This window comes from Phascolarctos cinereus, unplaced genomic scaffold (assembly GCF_003287225.1).
Source record: "Phascolarctos cinereus isolate Bilbo 61053 unplaced genomic scaffold, phaCin_HiC Scaffold_3;HRSCAF=262, whole genome shotgun sequence".
Classification (NCBI taxonomy): Eukaryota; Metazoa; Chordata; class Mammalia; order Diprotodontia; family Phascolarctidae; genus Phascolarctos; species Phascolarctos cinereus.
In genome coordinates this window covers 117,979,099-117,995,771 of record NW_027555736.1, presented here as the reverse complement: position 1 = coordinate 117,995,771, position 16,673 = coordinate 117,979,099, and the positions used below count along the sequence as shown (strand labels likewise).

At 40.5% G+C, this 16,673-nt stretch overlaps 1 protein-coding gene across 1 annotated transcript in view; it reads right to left on the bottom strand.

Moving 5' to 3' along the window:
• The window catches only part of RASGRF1 (Ras protein specific guanine nucleotide releasing factor 1), a 206,792-nt gene that overhangs the window by 89,882 nt on the left and 100,237 nt on the right, over positions 1–16,673 (bottom strand). The window contains exon 6 of the mRNA XM_020965608.2: positions 2,679–2,758. Coding sequence (XP_020821267.1) covers positions 2,679–2,758 — 80 coding nt within the window. The remainder of the gene's footprint in view (positions 1–2,678; positions 2,759–16,673) is intronic.

The following is a 16,673-nucleotide window of genomic DNA, read 5'->3' as shown; positions in this document are numbered from 1 at the left end:
TGCAGCTGCAAATCACATTAGCTTTTCTGGCTGCCCCATCACATGACTGATGCTTGCTGAGCTTGCAGCATACTAAAACCCCCAGATCTTCTTCAGACAAACACGTTCAACCATGCCTTGTTCCTACTTCTCACCTCACCTGTTTGTAGCTTTAGTGTGCCTGAAACTCCATATGATCTGCCACTCTAGGATTTTTGTGAAGTTGGTTTAAATCTCTGCCTTAAATTTTTGCTTAGTTCTTTTTCAAAAGTTTTGTTGGGGTGGGGTAGGGTGAGGGGGGCAGTTTTGTTTTGGCATGAGATTGAACCTGCAACTTGAAGGTTGAAAAAAGAAGGCAACATATCAGAGACAGCTGGCCCAAGTAAGTAGTGGGTTGTCAAGGACAACCTCAAGTTCGCAAAGAAGTGCTATTGTATGTAATATTCAAGCAACGTCTGGCTAGCACCTAGCCTTTAGCTCTTTGGGAGAAGTTCTTCTTTCGGAAAGAAAATTATCCTCTATATGGGAAAAAAGAGATCTTTGTATTTCCAACTTTTCCAAGTGTAAAGATGTTTTGTGTTCTTCCTTGTATGTGGGAAGGAGGAAAAAAAGAGAATATCCCAACAGAACAAAGTAATATCATTGGTTTACAGCTGGCAGGGGCCTTAGAAACCAACTGGTCCCAACCCCCTCATTTGACAGATTAGGAAACTAAGACCCAGACAGTTTAAATGACTTGTCTAATAACAATCAGGTAGTGGTGACAAAGGCAGAATTCAAACTCAGTTCCTCTGACTCCAGAGCAAATTCTCTTTCCTCTCAGTTGTTTTTGTTCAGTTGTGTCCAACTCTTCATGGCCCCATTTGGGGTTTTCTTGGCAAAGATACTGGAGTGGTTTGCCATTTCCTTCTCTAGCTCATTTTACAGATGAGGAAACTGAGGCCAACAGAGTTAAGTGACTTGCCCAGGGTCACATATCTAGTAAGTGTCTGAGGGTGGAATTGAACTCAGGTCTTCCTGACTCTAGGCCCAGTGGTCTATCTACTGCTCCATAGCTTTCCCCTATACCAGATATCTTTCTACTTCTCTTGTCCCTATCACTAAACTGGAAGTTTTTCCCTCATGCAAGTTGAGAGAAGGAGAGACTGGAAAGTTAAGTAACTAGAATGCTAAGAAAATACAAATTGCACAAGACACAGGCATGGGGAACCTATGGTCTTGAGGCCACATGTGGCCCTCTAGGTCCTCAAGTGCAGCCCTTTGACTGAATCCAAACTTCACCAGACAAATCCCCTTAATAAAAGTATTTGTTCTGTAAAACTTGGACTCAGTCAAAAGGCAGCATCCAAGGATCTAGAAGGCCACATGCAGCCTTGAAACCACAGGTTCCCTACCACTGAAAGAGGGTCCAAAGTTGTCAGAAGTTTTCTGAGGAATCCATAATCAACACCTTTGAGACGATACAAGGAAATTTGGTACTAAAATGTCCTGGTATTCCAGAACTATTTGCCTGCCACCCCTCCTGCACCCCTCTCCCAATAGCACAAACGTGTCTCATTAAATGTATGGGGGTGTCATGGCTTAGTGATATGTTTTATTGCTGAAATTGATGGTGGCATGTTATCAAAATAAATGGAAAAGATTGCCATGATTGCTTATACTCAGCAGTCCCTGCGTTTGTTCCTAGATTCTGCATAATCAATTGTTGAGGGTATGTGACTTCTCAGATGTGATTGAGCTCACTATTAGATGACCCTTTTCCCTCCTCTAACAGCTATGGACTTTGATTCATCTCCAGCTGTTTTGGCTGCATGTCAAAAAGGCTCCAGCTTACTGAACAAGTATATTTCTGTACAGGGGGAAAGTATGGGTTAGTGTAGGGCTGGGGAACCTGTGGCCTCGAGGTCACATGTGCCTCTCTAGGAACTCAAGTGCAGCCCTTTGACAGAATCTGTGAAGTTTGGAGGGCCACATGTGGCCTTGAGTCCGAAGGTTCCTCACCCGTAGTTTGGTGGAAAGGATATTATGTTTAGAGTCAGTAGAAATGGGTCTAAAAGTCCCAATTCTGCTATTTGCTTACTACCTGTATGACCTTAAAGGTTGCTTTACTATACCTGTTTTCAGTTTCTTTATCTATGAAATGAGGGTGGTGATGGTGGAGTGAGGTGGGCTGGATAATCTTTGAAATTTTTTCAGGCTCTGTGGTTCTGTCCAGTGCTGGATTTATCTGCTTGTGAATTTACTGAAGGCAGAAACATACCGCACACTGCCAGCGGAGAGATATATGCACACTGTGGCCACTCATCTGCTTCTTCCCTTACTATTTTGGAATTTTCTTTTCAAAGAAACACCAAATATTTGACTGGAAAAGGGCTTAGGTTTGAAGTAGCTTTTATATATAAAAAGAGTTTAATCACTTCAAACTAGTCTTTGAATTAAGAACAGCAATAAAGCCTCCCAAACCTCACTAGGGAAATTCCTGTGGTATTAAAAACTAACTCATCTCAGCCATGAGTCCAGACGACACATCAGAACATTTACTAGAGGGAATTTTACTTGGTGGTGTGTGTAATCATGTGAGGGGAAAGCCAGTCTGGGCTACAAAGACAGGCCAATAGGTCCTCTGAAATGTGGTCTTTAATGAAGGATGCCATTCAATTAGTCAAATGTCTAATTTCCAAGTGTTTGTCATTACTCACCGAGCACTAACGTTGGCCAGCTGGATATCCGGGCTTTGAGGCCTTGGTAAAAAATCTGATGCAAAAACATGATTGTTTCACTGAAAAATAAAGCACATGGTTAAGTTGGGTTTCCACTGGAAGCAGAGCAAAGCAAAAACACATTTTCTTTTCTTCGATGTGATCCCTGGAGCGCAGCAAAAAAAACAATTTCACTGTCTTTCAGGGGAATCTCTAGGGGAAAGTGAGCTAGGGAAGGGCTCTTTCTGATGGTGTTTTTTTTTTTTTTCTGGGAAGGAGAGACAGATCAGCCAACATGTCCTGTGATCATCCTTATGTTTAGAACAACTTATTTCTTTTTTCCTAAACTCCTCTAGTAGAACGGATATTTTTATTTTCAGTTACCCAAAATGCTTGGTACCACAGTGTTTACTGCTGGATGTTCATAAATCTCTGAACTGGAGAACATGTTCACCAGATGCCCTGATTTGTATTGCCCCCCTCCTCCTCGGCAACTCCGTCCCCTCTCCTTGTACACCCACTCCTCCTTCCATGTCCCATGCATTATCAGCTGGTAGCAAGAACATTAACCTCTGCTTGCTACACATGCACTCAGTATGCCTTCCCTAAACACAAACTGCCTTGTAAAGGTAATAGGAAGGAATTAGAAAGGGTCAGCAGAGGTTACTGCCCTTTGTGGTATGGCTGCTCACTAACATCCTTTGAGCCTTTTCTAAATTTCTTTATATCCATGCCTGTGTTAATTTATATGAACTATTTATGTATGCTCAGAACCAGTATATACTTAATCCCTTCTATAAAAAGGGAAAAGAAATAACAGCAACTCACATTCTAGCACTTGAGGGCTTACAAAGCACCTTCATCACAACAACCCTGATATAGGCAGGGCAAGTATTTTTTATCCCAAATTTATGGATATCAAAATTGAAGCTCAGTGAGGTTAATGACCTGGCTGGTTTCAAATAGTTGAGTGGTCTCAGAACAGGGATTCAAACCCAATTCTCTCGATTCCAGGCCTATTTTTTCTATTACACCTCTGCTCCCAGAGCTCTTCTGTCCCTCCAGGTGATCCTTTTGATGAGACCGGCACCTTATTATTAGAGTATTTTTCAATAGCACGGGATTTAGTAGAATTTGGACTCCTCCTCTTTTAAAAAAACATTTAGAGGCTTTACAAGTCCTGCAAGACAAACTACAGACACAGTACCTACAGACACAGTACCTACACTCCCTTTGGGGTGAGTGATCATGGCATCCAATCCCATTATAGCATAGTCACAGGCACGGCTAATCACAAAACCTCAAAGACCATCTTATTTGCAAAGCTGTAAGCTCTTGGAGAGCGAGAGCTGTGCTTAATATTTCTAGGTGACATAGTAGATAGAACTTGGACTTTGAATCAGGAAGCCCTGCCTCAGACCCTTACTGTTTGACAATGGGTAAGTAACATCTTTGAGTTTGAGTTTTCTCAACTATAAGAGAGGGGTAATAAAAGTACCTATTTCCTGGGGTGGTTGTAAGGATGAAATAAGATAGTACATGTAATGTATTTTACAAACCTTAAAGCTCAGTGTTCATGGTAGTATGCTGCTGCTGCTGGTGATCATAATTAATATCAATAATCAATATCAATAAGTATCAATAATACTGCTTCACATTTATATGAATAGATGACCATAGGAACTGCAAAGACTGGGCTTCTCTCTCCCTCCCAGCCAAACAGGGTACCTAGGGATGCTAGGGATGATGCTGATGCTGGTGATCATATTGTGTCCCCCGAAACCCCTAGTGCAGCACCTTGCACGTAGTAGGTGCTTGTTCAATGTTTGTTGATGATGATAGTGAAGCCTCAGGATGTTCGTAACACCAGAGTAGTTGGGGCTTTGACCAGGTGGTCATTTGAGGACACAAACTCAAAGCAGACGATATCAGGAAAAAGGCATTATTTTAATTGTATTCTAGGCTGCTTTTGGACATGGCTATTGAAGATTATGATAGCTATTTCTGTGGGAGTTGTTGCTGTAATCTACTGAAGTGCTGAGGACTGCATCATGTGTTTGCTCACACAAGGCTACTTTTCAATCAATCAATCAGTCAGTCAGTCAACAGGCACTTACCTAGAATCTACTATGTGCTGGGCACTATACTATATGTTGGAGATACAAAGACCAAATCAAAAGAGTCCCTGCCCACTAGAAGCTTACATTCTACTGGGAGAATACCACATGTCAACAGATAAATAAATATAGAGTATATATGAAAAAAAATCCCAAGTTATTTAGGAGGAAGGCATTAGGAAGTAGAGAAAGCAGAAAAGGCCTCTTGAAGGAGATAGCCCTTTAGTTGAGTACTGAAGGGATTTAGGGATTCCAAGTGGTAGAGGGAAAGAGGGAGAACATTCTCAGCATAGGTGGCAGTACAGTCTGTACAAAGGCATGAAGGCAAGAGATAACTTGTCATGTTCTGGGGGAGAACAAGTAGGTTAGTTTGTCTGAGATGTAGAGTGTGTGAGAGTGAGTAGCCAGGAAAGATGGAGAGCAGTCAGATTATGAAGGACTTTAAATGCCAGAGGAGTTTGAATCTTTTCGTAGAAGTAATAGTGAGCCACAGAAGCTTCTGAGGGGAGGAGTGACATTCCTCCATTATGAATACACGAAAGACCTGAGTTTTAGTATATCAGTTTGGTAGCTGTTCAGGACTAGAAAAAGATGTCAAGAGACTAGATGCCAAGAAACCAGTTAGGACCTTATTCCAATGCATTATTATTAAAGTCCTACAAGCTGATCTTTGACCCTAGGACCTGAAGCTACATAGATACATATTATTCGGTAAAGAATTAAGTCTTCTCAAGTAGACTGTCAGGATGAATTCTTGACCTGTTCTAATTCTACTCTGCTATACAATTTTTAGGAATTATTGTTATAATACCAAGCCCAGACTCAAGTCCTTTTCAGTTTCGTAGATGCTAGGAGATTGGTACCCAGTGGGGCTGGGAGGGGAAGAAAAGCGTGGTCTTTGCTGTTCGGATGGCCATCTACTCGTATAAATGTGAAGCAGTATTATTGATATTTACTGATGTTGATTACTGATATTGAGGGCCATTATTGATATTAATTATTTAAGTTGTTGAGAGGTAGTGTGGTGCAGTGGCTAGAGAAGTAGTTTTGGAGTTAGCGAGGACTGGCTTCAATTCCTACCTGATCGGATCATAGATATAGAACTTGAGAGACCTTACAGGTCATCTAGCTCCTTCCCTTTACAGATGAAGAAACTGAGGCCAGGAGAAGTTAAATGACTCGCCTAAGGTTGCACAGCTTGTTAGTATCTTCATCAGGACTAGAATCCAGATCTTTCTAAGCCCAGTGCTCTATCCAATACACTATTGGCTCTTGATATTATTAATATTTTGAATACTAGTTTACATCTATAGCTTAATAATATTTATATGATGCTTTGCAAATTATGACACATTTTCTTTATAACAACCCTGTGAACTAGATAATATAAGTGTTATGCTCATTTTGTTGTTGCTGTTGTTGTTCATACTTCATTTTCATTCGTTTGTTTGTTTTTGCTAGGCAATGGGGTTAAGTGACTTGCCCAGGGTCACACAGTTAGTAAGTGTTACATGACTAAGGCTGGATTTGAACTCAGATCTTCCTGACTCCAGGGCCAGTGCTCTACCCACTATACCACCTAGCTGCCACCATACTTTATTTTCAAAGAGGACCAGTGACATCACTGATGATGTCTTGATTTGCAGATGAATTGGATTTAAGTGAGGCAGAGTTGCATAAAGTCATCAGCCTCAGTCTCTTCCAGAGTCACAAAGTCCAGTGGCAAGAAAAAAGTCAGGACCCCTGGCAATGGCCCAGGACCCACAGACGTTAAAACTGAGCCTCAGAGAAGTGATTTTTTTTCAAGATCACAGTTAGTAAGAGGTAGAACCAAGGAATTGAACCCAGGTCTACTGATGCCAAGGCTAGTGCTGTTTAACTATTATAGTCACAAGCATTGGGAATGAGGAATGCCAGCAGCAAGGTGATCTACTGCTTTGATGCTTAGGGCAAAAATGAAATGAAAATTAAAATCGTTCTATTTATAGCAAGAAAAAGAAACAATTTGGTATTTAATTATTTTACTTGGTCCTCGCCTGTGGACCATCTTAGCAATTTATTTTTAATAAGACTTGTCAGCCTACTTAATTCCAAATGCCCATATGACTACTGTGGCTTGTGTCAGGGTACTAGTAATTAGCTAACACATTTTTACTTAATAGCATGCTGTTATTTTTATTACGAGCTGTAGGCCTCTGGGGCTTTGAATTCACTCTTGTTAGAGAAAGGACTAGAACACCAGAAATACTCTTTTGCATCCTCTGCTGAGAGCAGGTGGTTGTCTTTTGCTACTTTTTGCTGTTGGCCTTAGATACATCATCAGAGTCTCTAATTCCCCTCTTTAATATTTATCATTTGTAGGGAGGATGCTGCATTTCTTCTCTAGAGTTCGCTCCATATGAGCTCACTTTGGGAAGTTACTATTGGTCACATTATTAGTTATCACACTTTACAGTAAGTATGTCATCACTAGAAGGGACCTTCATGAAAGGTCTGTTAGTCCACATCCCTGCATTTCACAGATAAGCTGTAAGGTCTAGAGAAATGATGTGACTTGCATAAGATCACAGAACTAGTGAGTGTCAGAACCAAGAATTAATTACTAAGGGAAACAAGAAGAGAAGTCTTTCCAAAATATGGTGCCATTGACCACCTCCTCCTTCTTGAAGCTCTTTTCTCCCAGATCTCCTCACATTTCTCCTTTCAAAGCATATTCAGTTTCCTCTCGTCATCTTATTGCTGTGAGATAAGTAGGGCAGATATTTTTATTTCTATTTTGCAGATGGGAATAGTGAGGCAGAGAGAGGTTAAATTGCTTGTCTAAGGTCAAACAGGTTATTAAGCTTATCCCCTCTGATCACTGGTACAGCCCAGTATGCACAGCCATGGACACTGCCAAGGACTTCTAAAGCCTGTGCAATTTTCATGCTGGCTTTGGTCATGAGTGATTGCTTTGCTTGTCCAAACAGTCTAGGTTCACCGAACCCCTGCCAGGCATCCACTTTCTTTGGTGACCCTCTAAGGATGAGGAGATAGAAGTATTTTTAGGGGGAGGGAGAGAAAGGGGAATTAATATATTTAGTTAAAAAATTTAAACATTTCAAAAATTGCCAAATCTAGGGGATTTAAATTAGCTTATTTGTGGTAAAATACACTTAGAAAAAAAATTAGAAGCCTATGACTATGAAGCATTTTACTCATCTCTGTGGAATTCTGTTTTCCTCTCTCTAAAATGGGGGTTGGATTATATCAGTGATATCAAACTCAAGTAGAAACGGTGGTCACTAAACTGTACATAAGGATCCCTGCTGGCCACGTATGAACTTAGAAAGCCACATATGAATGACATTTACATTCCATTTTAATTTTACTTATTTTGTTAAATATTTTCCAACTACATTTTAACCTGGTTCAGGCAGCCCTCAGGAGTGTCTTGGGCTATGTGTTTGATAGATCTGGATTATCTGATCACTAGGGTCCCTTCTGGGGCTAAATATTATGATGCTATGAACTTATGAAGCTAGAGATAGCTGTAATTTCAACAATGTTAAAGCTTCCTGAAGGTCTTATTCTGATGACACACCATGGCTTAGAAATGACCCTGATTCTCAAAGGCAATGCCGGTAGGATACAAGCTCTGACAGGTTCTACTAACCTCAAAAGACTGAGTATAGTGCTGCCCACAGACAATGTCTGCTGTAGGAGAACCAGGCTAGCTGAGTAAAATGGATTTATCTCTAATAGGTTGGTAAGTTACTTGAGGACAGGGGCTATTTTTTAGTTTTATCTTTGGATCTCCAGTCCCTTGTACTTTTTATTTTGAAGGCAGACCTGTGACTTCATCAAGGGAAGGAATTCCTTATGAGGGATCTCTATCAATGCAGCTTAGTCTTGACTCTGTAACTGTGCCTTGTTCAAGGTCATACTGCCTTTATGTGTCTGAGGCAGAGACTTGAACCCAGGTCATACTGACTCAAAGACTGGCTCTCTGTCTTCTAGACTATGACAGACAATCATACTTTTTTTTGGGTTAAAATTATGAAATTGAATTGAATGTTTTTCTTACTAGTGATTTAATTTAATTTAATTTAAATCAAATCAGAGAACTGAGTTGTAGAGTTGGATGGAACTTTTGGAGTTTTCTAGTTTAATCTTCGGCTACATACAGGGATCTCTTCCAATTACATGTAAGGACAATTTTTAACATTCATTAAAAAAACAACAACTTGAGTTTCAAATTATCTAGTTCTCTCCCTCACCACCACATTCCTAAGACAGTAAGCAATTTGATATAGGTTATGTATGTGCAATCATGTAGAACATACTTTCACATTAGTGATGTTATGAAAGAAGAAACAGGCCAAAAGAAAATAACCGTGAAAAAAAAAAAAGAAAGTGAAAATAGTATGCTTTGATCTGCATTCAGACTCCATTGGTTTTTTTTCTGGATATGGGTGGCATTTTCCATCATGAATCCTTTGAAATTGTCTTAGCTCATTGCATTACTGAGAAGAGCTAAGTCATTCATAGTTTATTATCATACAATGTTGCTGATATTGTGTATAATGTTCTCCTGGTTCTGCTCATTTCACTTTGTATCAATTCATGTAAACCTCTCCAGTTTTCTATGATATAGTTAATGCAATTTTATCTATCTTCTGCTTAATTTTTCCAATTATGGGGCCTTCGTAACCTCACTGAGTAGTCTATTTCATTTGAGGGCAGTTCAGGTTGTTAGAAAGTTCTGACTGCAATATTTATCCTCATAATTTTCCCTCATTGGTCTTGGGTCTGTTCTCAGGAGTTTCCAAGAAAAAACATGGTTCTCAGTTCCCTAACCATCTTGGCCATGATCTAGTTTGTCAATATTCCTTTCAGAATATGATGCCTGGAGCACAGCATGATTCTCCAGAAGAGGTCTGACCAGTGTGAAGTACAGAAGGATTATTGCCTCATAGTTTCTGGACACTCTACCTTGTTAACAAAGCTTAAGTCTATTACACAGTAGTCTGGGGCAGCCACATTGTACTACTGAAATGTATTGAGTTTACAGCTAAATTAACTACCTAGATTTTTTAAAAAAATATGAATGGCTAAGTGAAACCTCTTTCATTCTTCATTTGTATAATTGAATTTTTAAACACAAGGGTAGGAGTTTATCACTATTAAACTGCTTTCTAGGCTGTTCATAGGTTTTTGGACTCTAATTCTACTGCCCAATGTATCAGACATTGACTATACTTAGAAATTGACAACAACTTACTTTTTAGACTTCATGGCGATTAGTGAGGGCCATTTTTACATAGCTAATGTGAGTTATTTATGATTTAGAGTTCAATTAGCCTAGAACCTAGCTGAGTTTTGCTTGCACAAATTTACTTCTGTTTTTTCTACCAAGGAGAACTATCTCTGGATTGGAAAGAATAGGCCAAAAATGGCTAATAGCAAATTGAAATACAAAGTAGGTAGGGAGATAGTAAGAGGGTACCTTGACGAATTTAGGTTACCAGGGATAAAGTCTATCCTGGGAATTTGAAAGAACCATCAGGTATATTTACTGAGCTACTTTCAATGATATTTGAAAGGATTTCTGACTTCATTAAGACTTGGATTATACTTCTTCCTGCTTAGGCTATCCCTCAACTCCCTACCTGCTAGTACCTTTCTTGTCAAGGCTACCTGAGGCATTTATATTGCATGTATTGATATATATCTATATCTACACACACACACATATACACACACACACACGTATATATACACACATATATATGGAGAGATATGGAGAGACATCCTAATGGGGGAAACAGTATAGGTGTGTATATAGCATGTATATGTTGTGTGTATATATATGTTATATAATTATGTGTATTACATATCTGATGTCTATATAATAATGTTTATTGTCTCCCCCATTATAATGTGTGCTCTTTGAGGATAGGGACTGTTCTTTGTATCACCAGCTCTTAGCACAGTGTCTGGTCACATGGTAAAATCCCTTATAAATGCTTATTGAATTGATTGATCTTAGAAAATGGGATGCTTTAGGACTGAGGAGGGGCAAAAAATACCAATTTGAAAAATAAAAATGAAAATAATAGACAGCATTTATTTAAGATTAGCAAAGCACTTTACATTTTATCCTCACTACAACCCTGGGAAGTGGGTGTTATTATTATCATAGTTTTACAAATAAGAAGACTGAGGCAGACAGGGGTTAAGTGACTTGCCCAGTGTCACATAGCTACTGAGCATCTAAAGCCAGATTTGAACTTAGGTTTTCTTGGCTCTAGGTCCAGCACTCCATCTTGGAAGGAGAGCAGAGTTTGCAAATTATGTCTCAGTAAGCTTGACTTCAATTTGTTGTGAGATTCTAGAATGTATTATATAATGGGAGGTTAATGAACAGGGAAGGATGGAAAAGGACACAAAGATGTCATAGTGTCAGTATAACTTTCTCAAGATACAGTGATTAGACTGTTAGATCAAGGGAATGCTTCAGTATAGTTTGCTTAGATTTTAACTAAGCATTTGACACAATCTATCATGTTATGCTTATGAATAAGATGGAGAAATATAGGCTCGAAGATAACCCAAATGGTTCCATGTCAAAATTAGAAGCAGGTCACTAGTGGTATGCTTTAGGTGGGTTCTTGGTTCTGAATTATTTACTACATTTTAGCAATGACTTCAATGTAGTCATAGATGAAAATATATATCACATTTGTGGATGACACAAGGCTGGAAGAGAAGGAGAAGAAAGCTAATAAATATACGGATTGGAAGAGTCAGGATATAAGAAGCTTGGCACTACTTACATGATAGACTTTGGGCTTACATGATAGCTGTCTTTAAATATCTGAAGGCCTATCGCTCACACAAAGGGTTAGATTTGGGCCCAAGAAGGAAAGAATGGGGCAATGGGGAGAAAGTTACAGAAAGGCAGATTTAAGCTTGATGTAAGGACAAAATGAATCGGTAGGTGGTGTAGTGGAAAGAGTGCTGAACCTGGAGTCAAGAAGACTCATCTTCCTGAGTTCAAATCTGGCCTCAGACACTTACTAGCTATGTGACTCTGGTCAAGTCACTTAACCTATGTGACTCAGTTTTCTCATCTGTAAAATGAGCTGGAGAAGGAAATGGCAAACCACTCCAGTATCTTAGCCATGAAAACCCCAAATGGGATCACAAAGAGTCGGACATGACCAAAAATGCCTGAAGAACAACAAGGACAAAACTTCCTAATGACAATTACTCTCCAAAATTGGAATAAGCTGCCTTGAGAAAGTAGGTTCCCTCTCACTTGATGTCTTCAAGCAAAAGTTCAATGGCTGCCTTCCAGGTAGAGAGAATTGTTGGTCCATCATGGGTTGGACTAGGCAGCTTCTGAGGCTCTCTTCTACTTTGAACATTTATGTGTCTGTATGAAATAACTCTGGCAGAGAGGAGAGGCAAAGGTTTCTGAACGCGGTTATTTTAGACTGAACTTGGAGTGAAGATATGAAAGTGGATTGTAAACCATTTTATACCTCCAATAGGAGCAGTCAGTCAAATATTACCTTTTGAAGCCTAATCCCAGCAGTCTACCCTCCTGTGCAGAGGACACCTGACTGACATCTGTGTAGCATAGTCTCCATGAAGACAGCCTTCAAAAAGCCATCAAGGACAACACACCTGGCAACTTTTGAGATGGGCATGGACTAGTTCTGTGGGCAATTGGGAGAACAGCTGGGGCCCCGTGTGTCTGTTTGCATTTTTCAAAGGCAAAGGGAAGGAAAAAGCAGTGGCTGACCATTAAGTTTTGCCTTCATCTCACTTTTAAACTTGCCTTTCCCATAAAGCAGCCCAGACCCTTAAAAAGTCCTACCCCAGGCAGTTTCTCCCCAGACAGTTCCATGTACATATTGGCACGACTGATCTCCTGGTAAGGATCAATGCAACTCTGCCTCGAGCAATTTGCAGCTCCTCTCCACTTTCTAGTGCTCTGGCTCTAGGTTCACTTGCAACGCCTCCATACAACACTGGCACACCAGGAGTGATCCCTTTTCCCACATAGAGACTACTGGGGGATCAGAAACATGCCACTCAGATGTACCATCTATCAGAACTCTTTCATCATTATCCCAAGATGCCTGCTATCGCTGTGTTGGTAGGGGTGAGGATTCAGTGTGGGTTCCATCTTGTCAGCTGGATGCAAAGGCTGGGGGTATCTGCCTTCACGAGCTGCCCTCATCCATCTCTCCATACTGCCACAAATTATGGTCTACTCTAAGGATGCTGATTCTAATACTTCAGTAATCTTCATCCAGTGTCACCCAAAAAACTCTCAGAGATTATATCCCAACACCTCTTCCAATTGTCCAGGAACGTGCCCCTGAACATAATACTACTCATGTGTGACAGACCACATTCTCTTTCACCCTTTGACATACCATTAATCACTTTAGGCATGACACTACCATTGCACACTCGAACTCTGCCCTCAGCACAATCTGTCACAAAGACCCAAGGGCTGGCTCTCTAAGCAAACGACTCCTTTAAGGCCTATGGTACAATCCTTTTTCTTTGCTTTGGTCACAGATCCATGCTGTAGATGCCACCAGGGCTCCTTATAAATTTGTTTTCTTGAGGAATATAAGGTATGATCAATATTTGTAACTTGGCCCAGGGTCCAATTACTGAAGTGATAATCATATCTCTGATATCACACATTAAGAGAAACAAAACATTTCTACTCATTAGTCAGGGTACAATTTCATGTTCTTAGCTACAAATGGTGATATCAAGGGAAGGAGATAAAAGATAATTTTGTGTTTTAATTGGTTTTTGAATCTCCCTTATAGTTTCCTTTAGTTTACCTTCTACATCTTTGTAAGTTGGGCTAACCAGTCTAGAAGCTTTGGGCAGGTGATCATGAAAGCCAGATTATATTCAATGAGGTCAATAGCATTAAATTAGGTTAATATCTTTTCCTGCAGAGATCAAAGAACTTATAGACATTGTAACATTCATCTTTCCACACCTCATGCAGGCACAGGAATAGGAATTCTTATTCCCATTCTAGAGATGGGGAAACAGACTCAGAAAGGTTAACTCTTTTAACTAAGTAAGGTCACATAGCAAACAGGCAGCAGGGCTAGAAATAGAAATCACGTCTGCTAATTCCTAGTCCAGGGTCCTCTCCATTAGCCTGCAATGCCCTGTAGGAAGTCTGTTTGTCCATAAATTAAAGCCAGGCCTGGCAACTTCAGTATTAGAGAGGAGATCTGTAACCATAGCAACAGAAACAGCACTCTCTGGATGAAAGGAGAAGTAACTAAAAGGAAAGCAGCCAGGAGAAGGAGATTGAGCAGTCTCCTCAGATTTTGTGGTCTGAATGGGATCCCCTGCTGGACTGGGGGGTGGGGTGGCCCTTATCATGGCGAGGAACAGCCCCTTGTAGAGGATGTTTGGGGGCCTCTGGCAGGACTGGTTGGCTGTGATGCTATGGTTTTGGAAGGACTGAGTTTTGGGGAGGGGGATATTCTGCAAATAGGTGGGAAGTTGCAAAAAATTGAAATTTGTCTTGATGTGGTTAAGAAAAACTTCCAAACAATTAGAGTTTTCCTAAAGTGTCATTCTTCTCCTCAAGAAGCTTCCATGGCTCTCTATTGTCTTTAGGATAAAATATATGCTCCTTTATTTGACATTTTAAGCCCTTCACAACCTAGCTTTCCAGGCTGATTTTCTATTCCTTCTACTCACTCCACACTCTTATGCTCCATCCATACTAGTCTATTTGCTAATCCCTGTATACGACATTTCCTTTTCCTCCTCCTCCTCAGTTTTGGGCAGCCTGTTCCACATGCTCAGAATGCTCTCCTTTACCATTTGTGCCTCTTGGAATCCCTGGAACCCTGAGGGGCTAAGCTCATGTGTTACTTCTCACACAAGGTTTTTCCCGTGTGTACCAGTTGTGAGTGCTCTCCGACTTCCTCCTCCAAAATTACTTTGCATTTACTTTGTACTTAGCTTATACTTACTTATCTGGGCACATGTTTCCTTTCCTTTGTCTCCTGCGGTCCCCACATGGAAGCTGCATGAGGGCAGAGGCTGTTTCATTTTTTACTTTATATGCCTCTCATGTGGTGCTGCCACCAATAGGCAAATTGGCATGGGAGCCTTGGGAATGGTAGCACCCCCCTAACCACCAGTCCTGCTCGTGGCTCAGCCATCAGTTGGGAAAACAACTCTTGTAGAGAAAGGGCCAGTCCTTCCCGCCAACTACCAACCAATTGCCACATAGGACAGGTAAGCCAGCCTACCTAGGGGCAGCATGTGCCAGACAAGACAAACCACCACTACCACCAACATGACCACCATCTCCCCTCGGACTCTGATGGGGACAGCCCAGGACCCTGAACCCAAGAGCCCTGGGAATCTCAATGCTTCCAGCCCAGTGCTCTCAGACATCATCCTGTGCAGAGGAAGCCTGTCAATTGCTCCTACAGGTGCTACAGCCACATCTATTGAAGACCCAGCAAAAAAATTCTTGCCACAAAAATCCTTGGAACCCTTCAATGGTTTGATATCAGAAATAATATCATTTTATCAGTGGAAATACCATTAAAAAAGAAGCATTGACACCTGCTTTTCCTCTTTCCTCATTGAACATGAGACTTTTCCATTTGACTTGAAACTAAAATCTTCCGTGTGGGTTGTCTCCCCCATTAGAATGTGAGCTCCTTTCATATTCCTAGCCCTCAGCAGAGTGCTTTGCATATAGCAAATACTTAATAGATGTTTCCGTTCATTCAGTGTGCCTGGCTTATAATGGGCGCTTAATAAATGCTTGTCAAAGGGCAGCTAGGAAGAGCAGTGGATAGAGCACTGGCCCTGGAGTCAGGAAGACCTGAGTTCAAATCCAGCCTTAGACACTTGATGCTTACTAGCTATGTGACCGTGGGCAAGTCATTTAACCCCAACTGCCTTACCAAAATAAAAAAAAAAAAGCTTGTCAAATCTTATCCTGATTGGGAATTTTGATTCTGGTAGAGGGAGCTTTCAGAAATAATACCAATTAGGGGAAAATGACTGAGGATGAAGTATAGAAATATAATGTAACATTATTGTATGTAAAAAAAATAACAAATGAAAGGAATTGAGATAATCATAGGAAGACTTGTATAGATGGAGAGTGAAGCAAACAGAACTAAAAGAATGCACAATTACTACTGTAATGTAAACAAAACCAACACTAAAATGCTGCTGAATTCAGATGAACTGCAATAATCCATCCTGGATCTAGAGGAAAGAGAAGGAAACATGTCTCTCCAGTCTTGCTAAAGAGGTGGATGAGGAATGTTGCATATATTTTCAGAAGCATTTGATTTGTGAGTTGGAATTTACTTACATATTTCTTTATTACAAGAGAGGTTTTGGGGGAGAGGCATATGGGGAAATGATTTTGTTGTTTAGAAAGTCATAAATAAAAGTTATTTATGGAGGAAAATGAAATGATGATAGTAGAGGGAAAGTATTAATGAAGTGGAGGGTGTTGGCTGGAGGGGTAGAACAGTTAGACAATGAGGTGGAATTACAAACATCAGGGTCACAGTGTGACCTGCAGGGCTAATATTTCAGATTCCCACACTCTCAGGGCTCTAAACATTCTGGGGATGCCTTGGAAGACATTTGTAATCTTGGCTGATTGCCCCCCACCTCCCACTCCCTGTAGCGACAAGTAGCGCTTTGAGAAATGAACCATGACATAGCAGCATTTAGGAAATACTACTATCCTGACCTATTTGGTCCAAGAACACTACACCTTCTTACTTTTTCACTGAATCTATTGCACAGTGTGCAAGGAAAAGGCCTGGAACCCCTTTTCTGGAGGTCT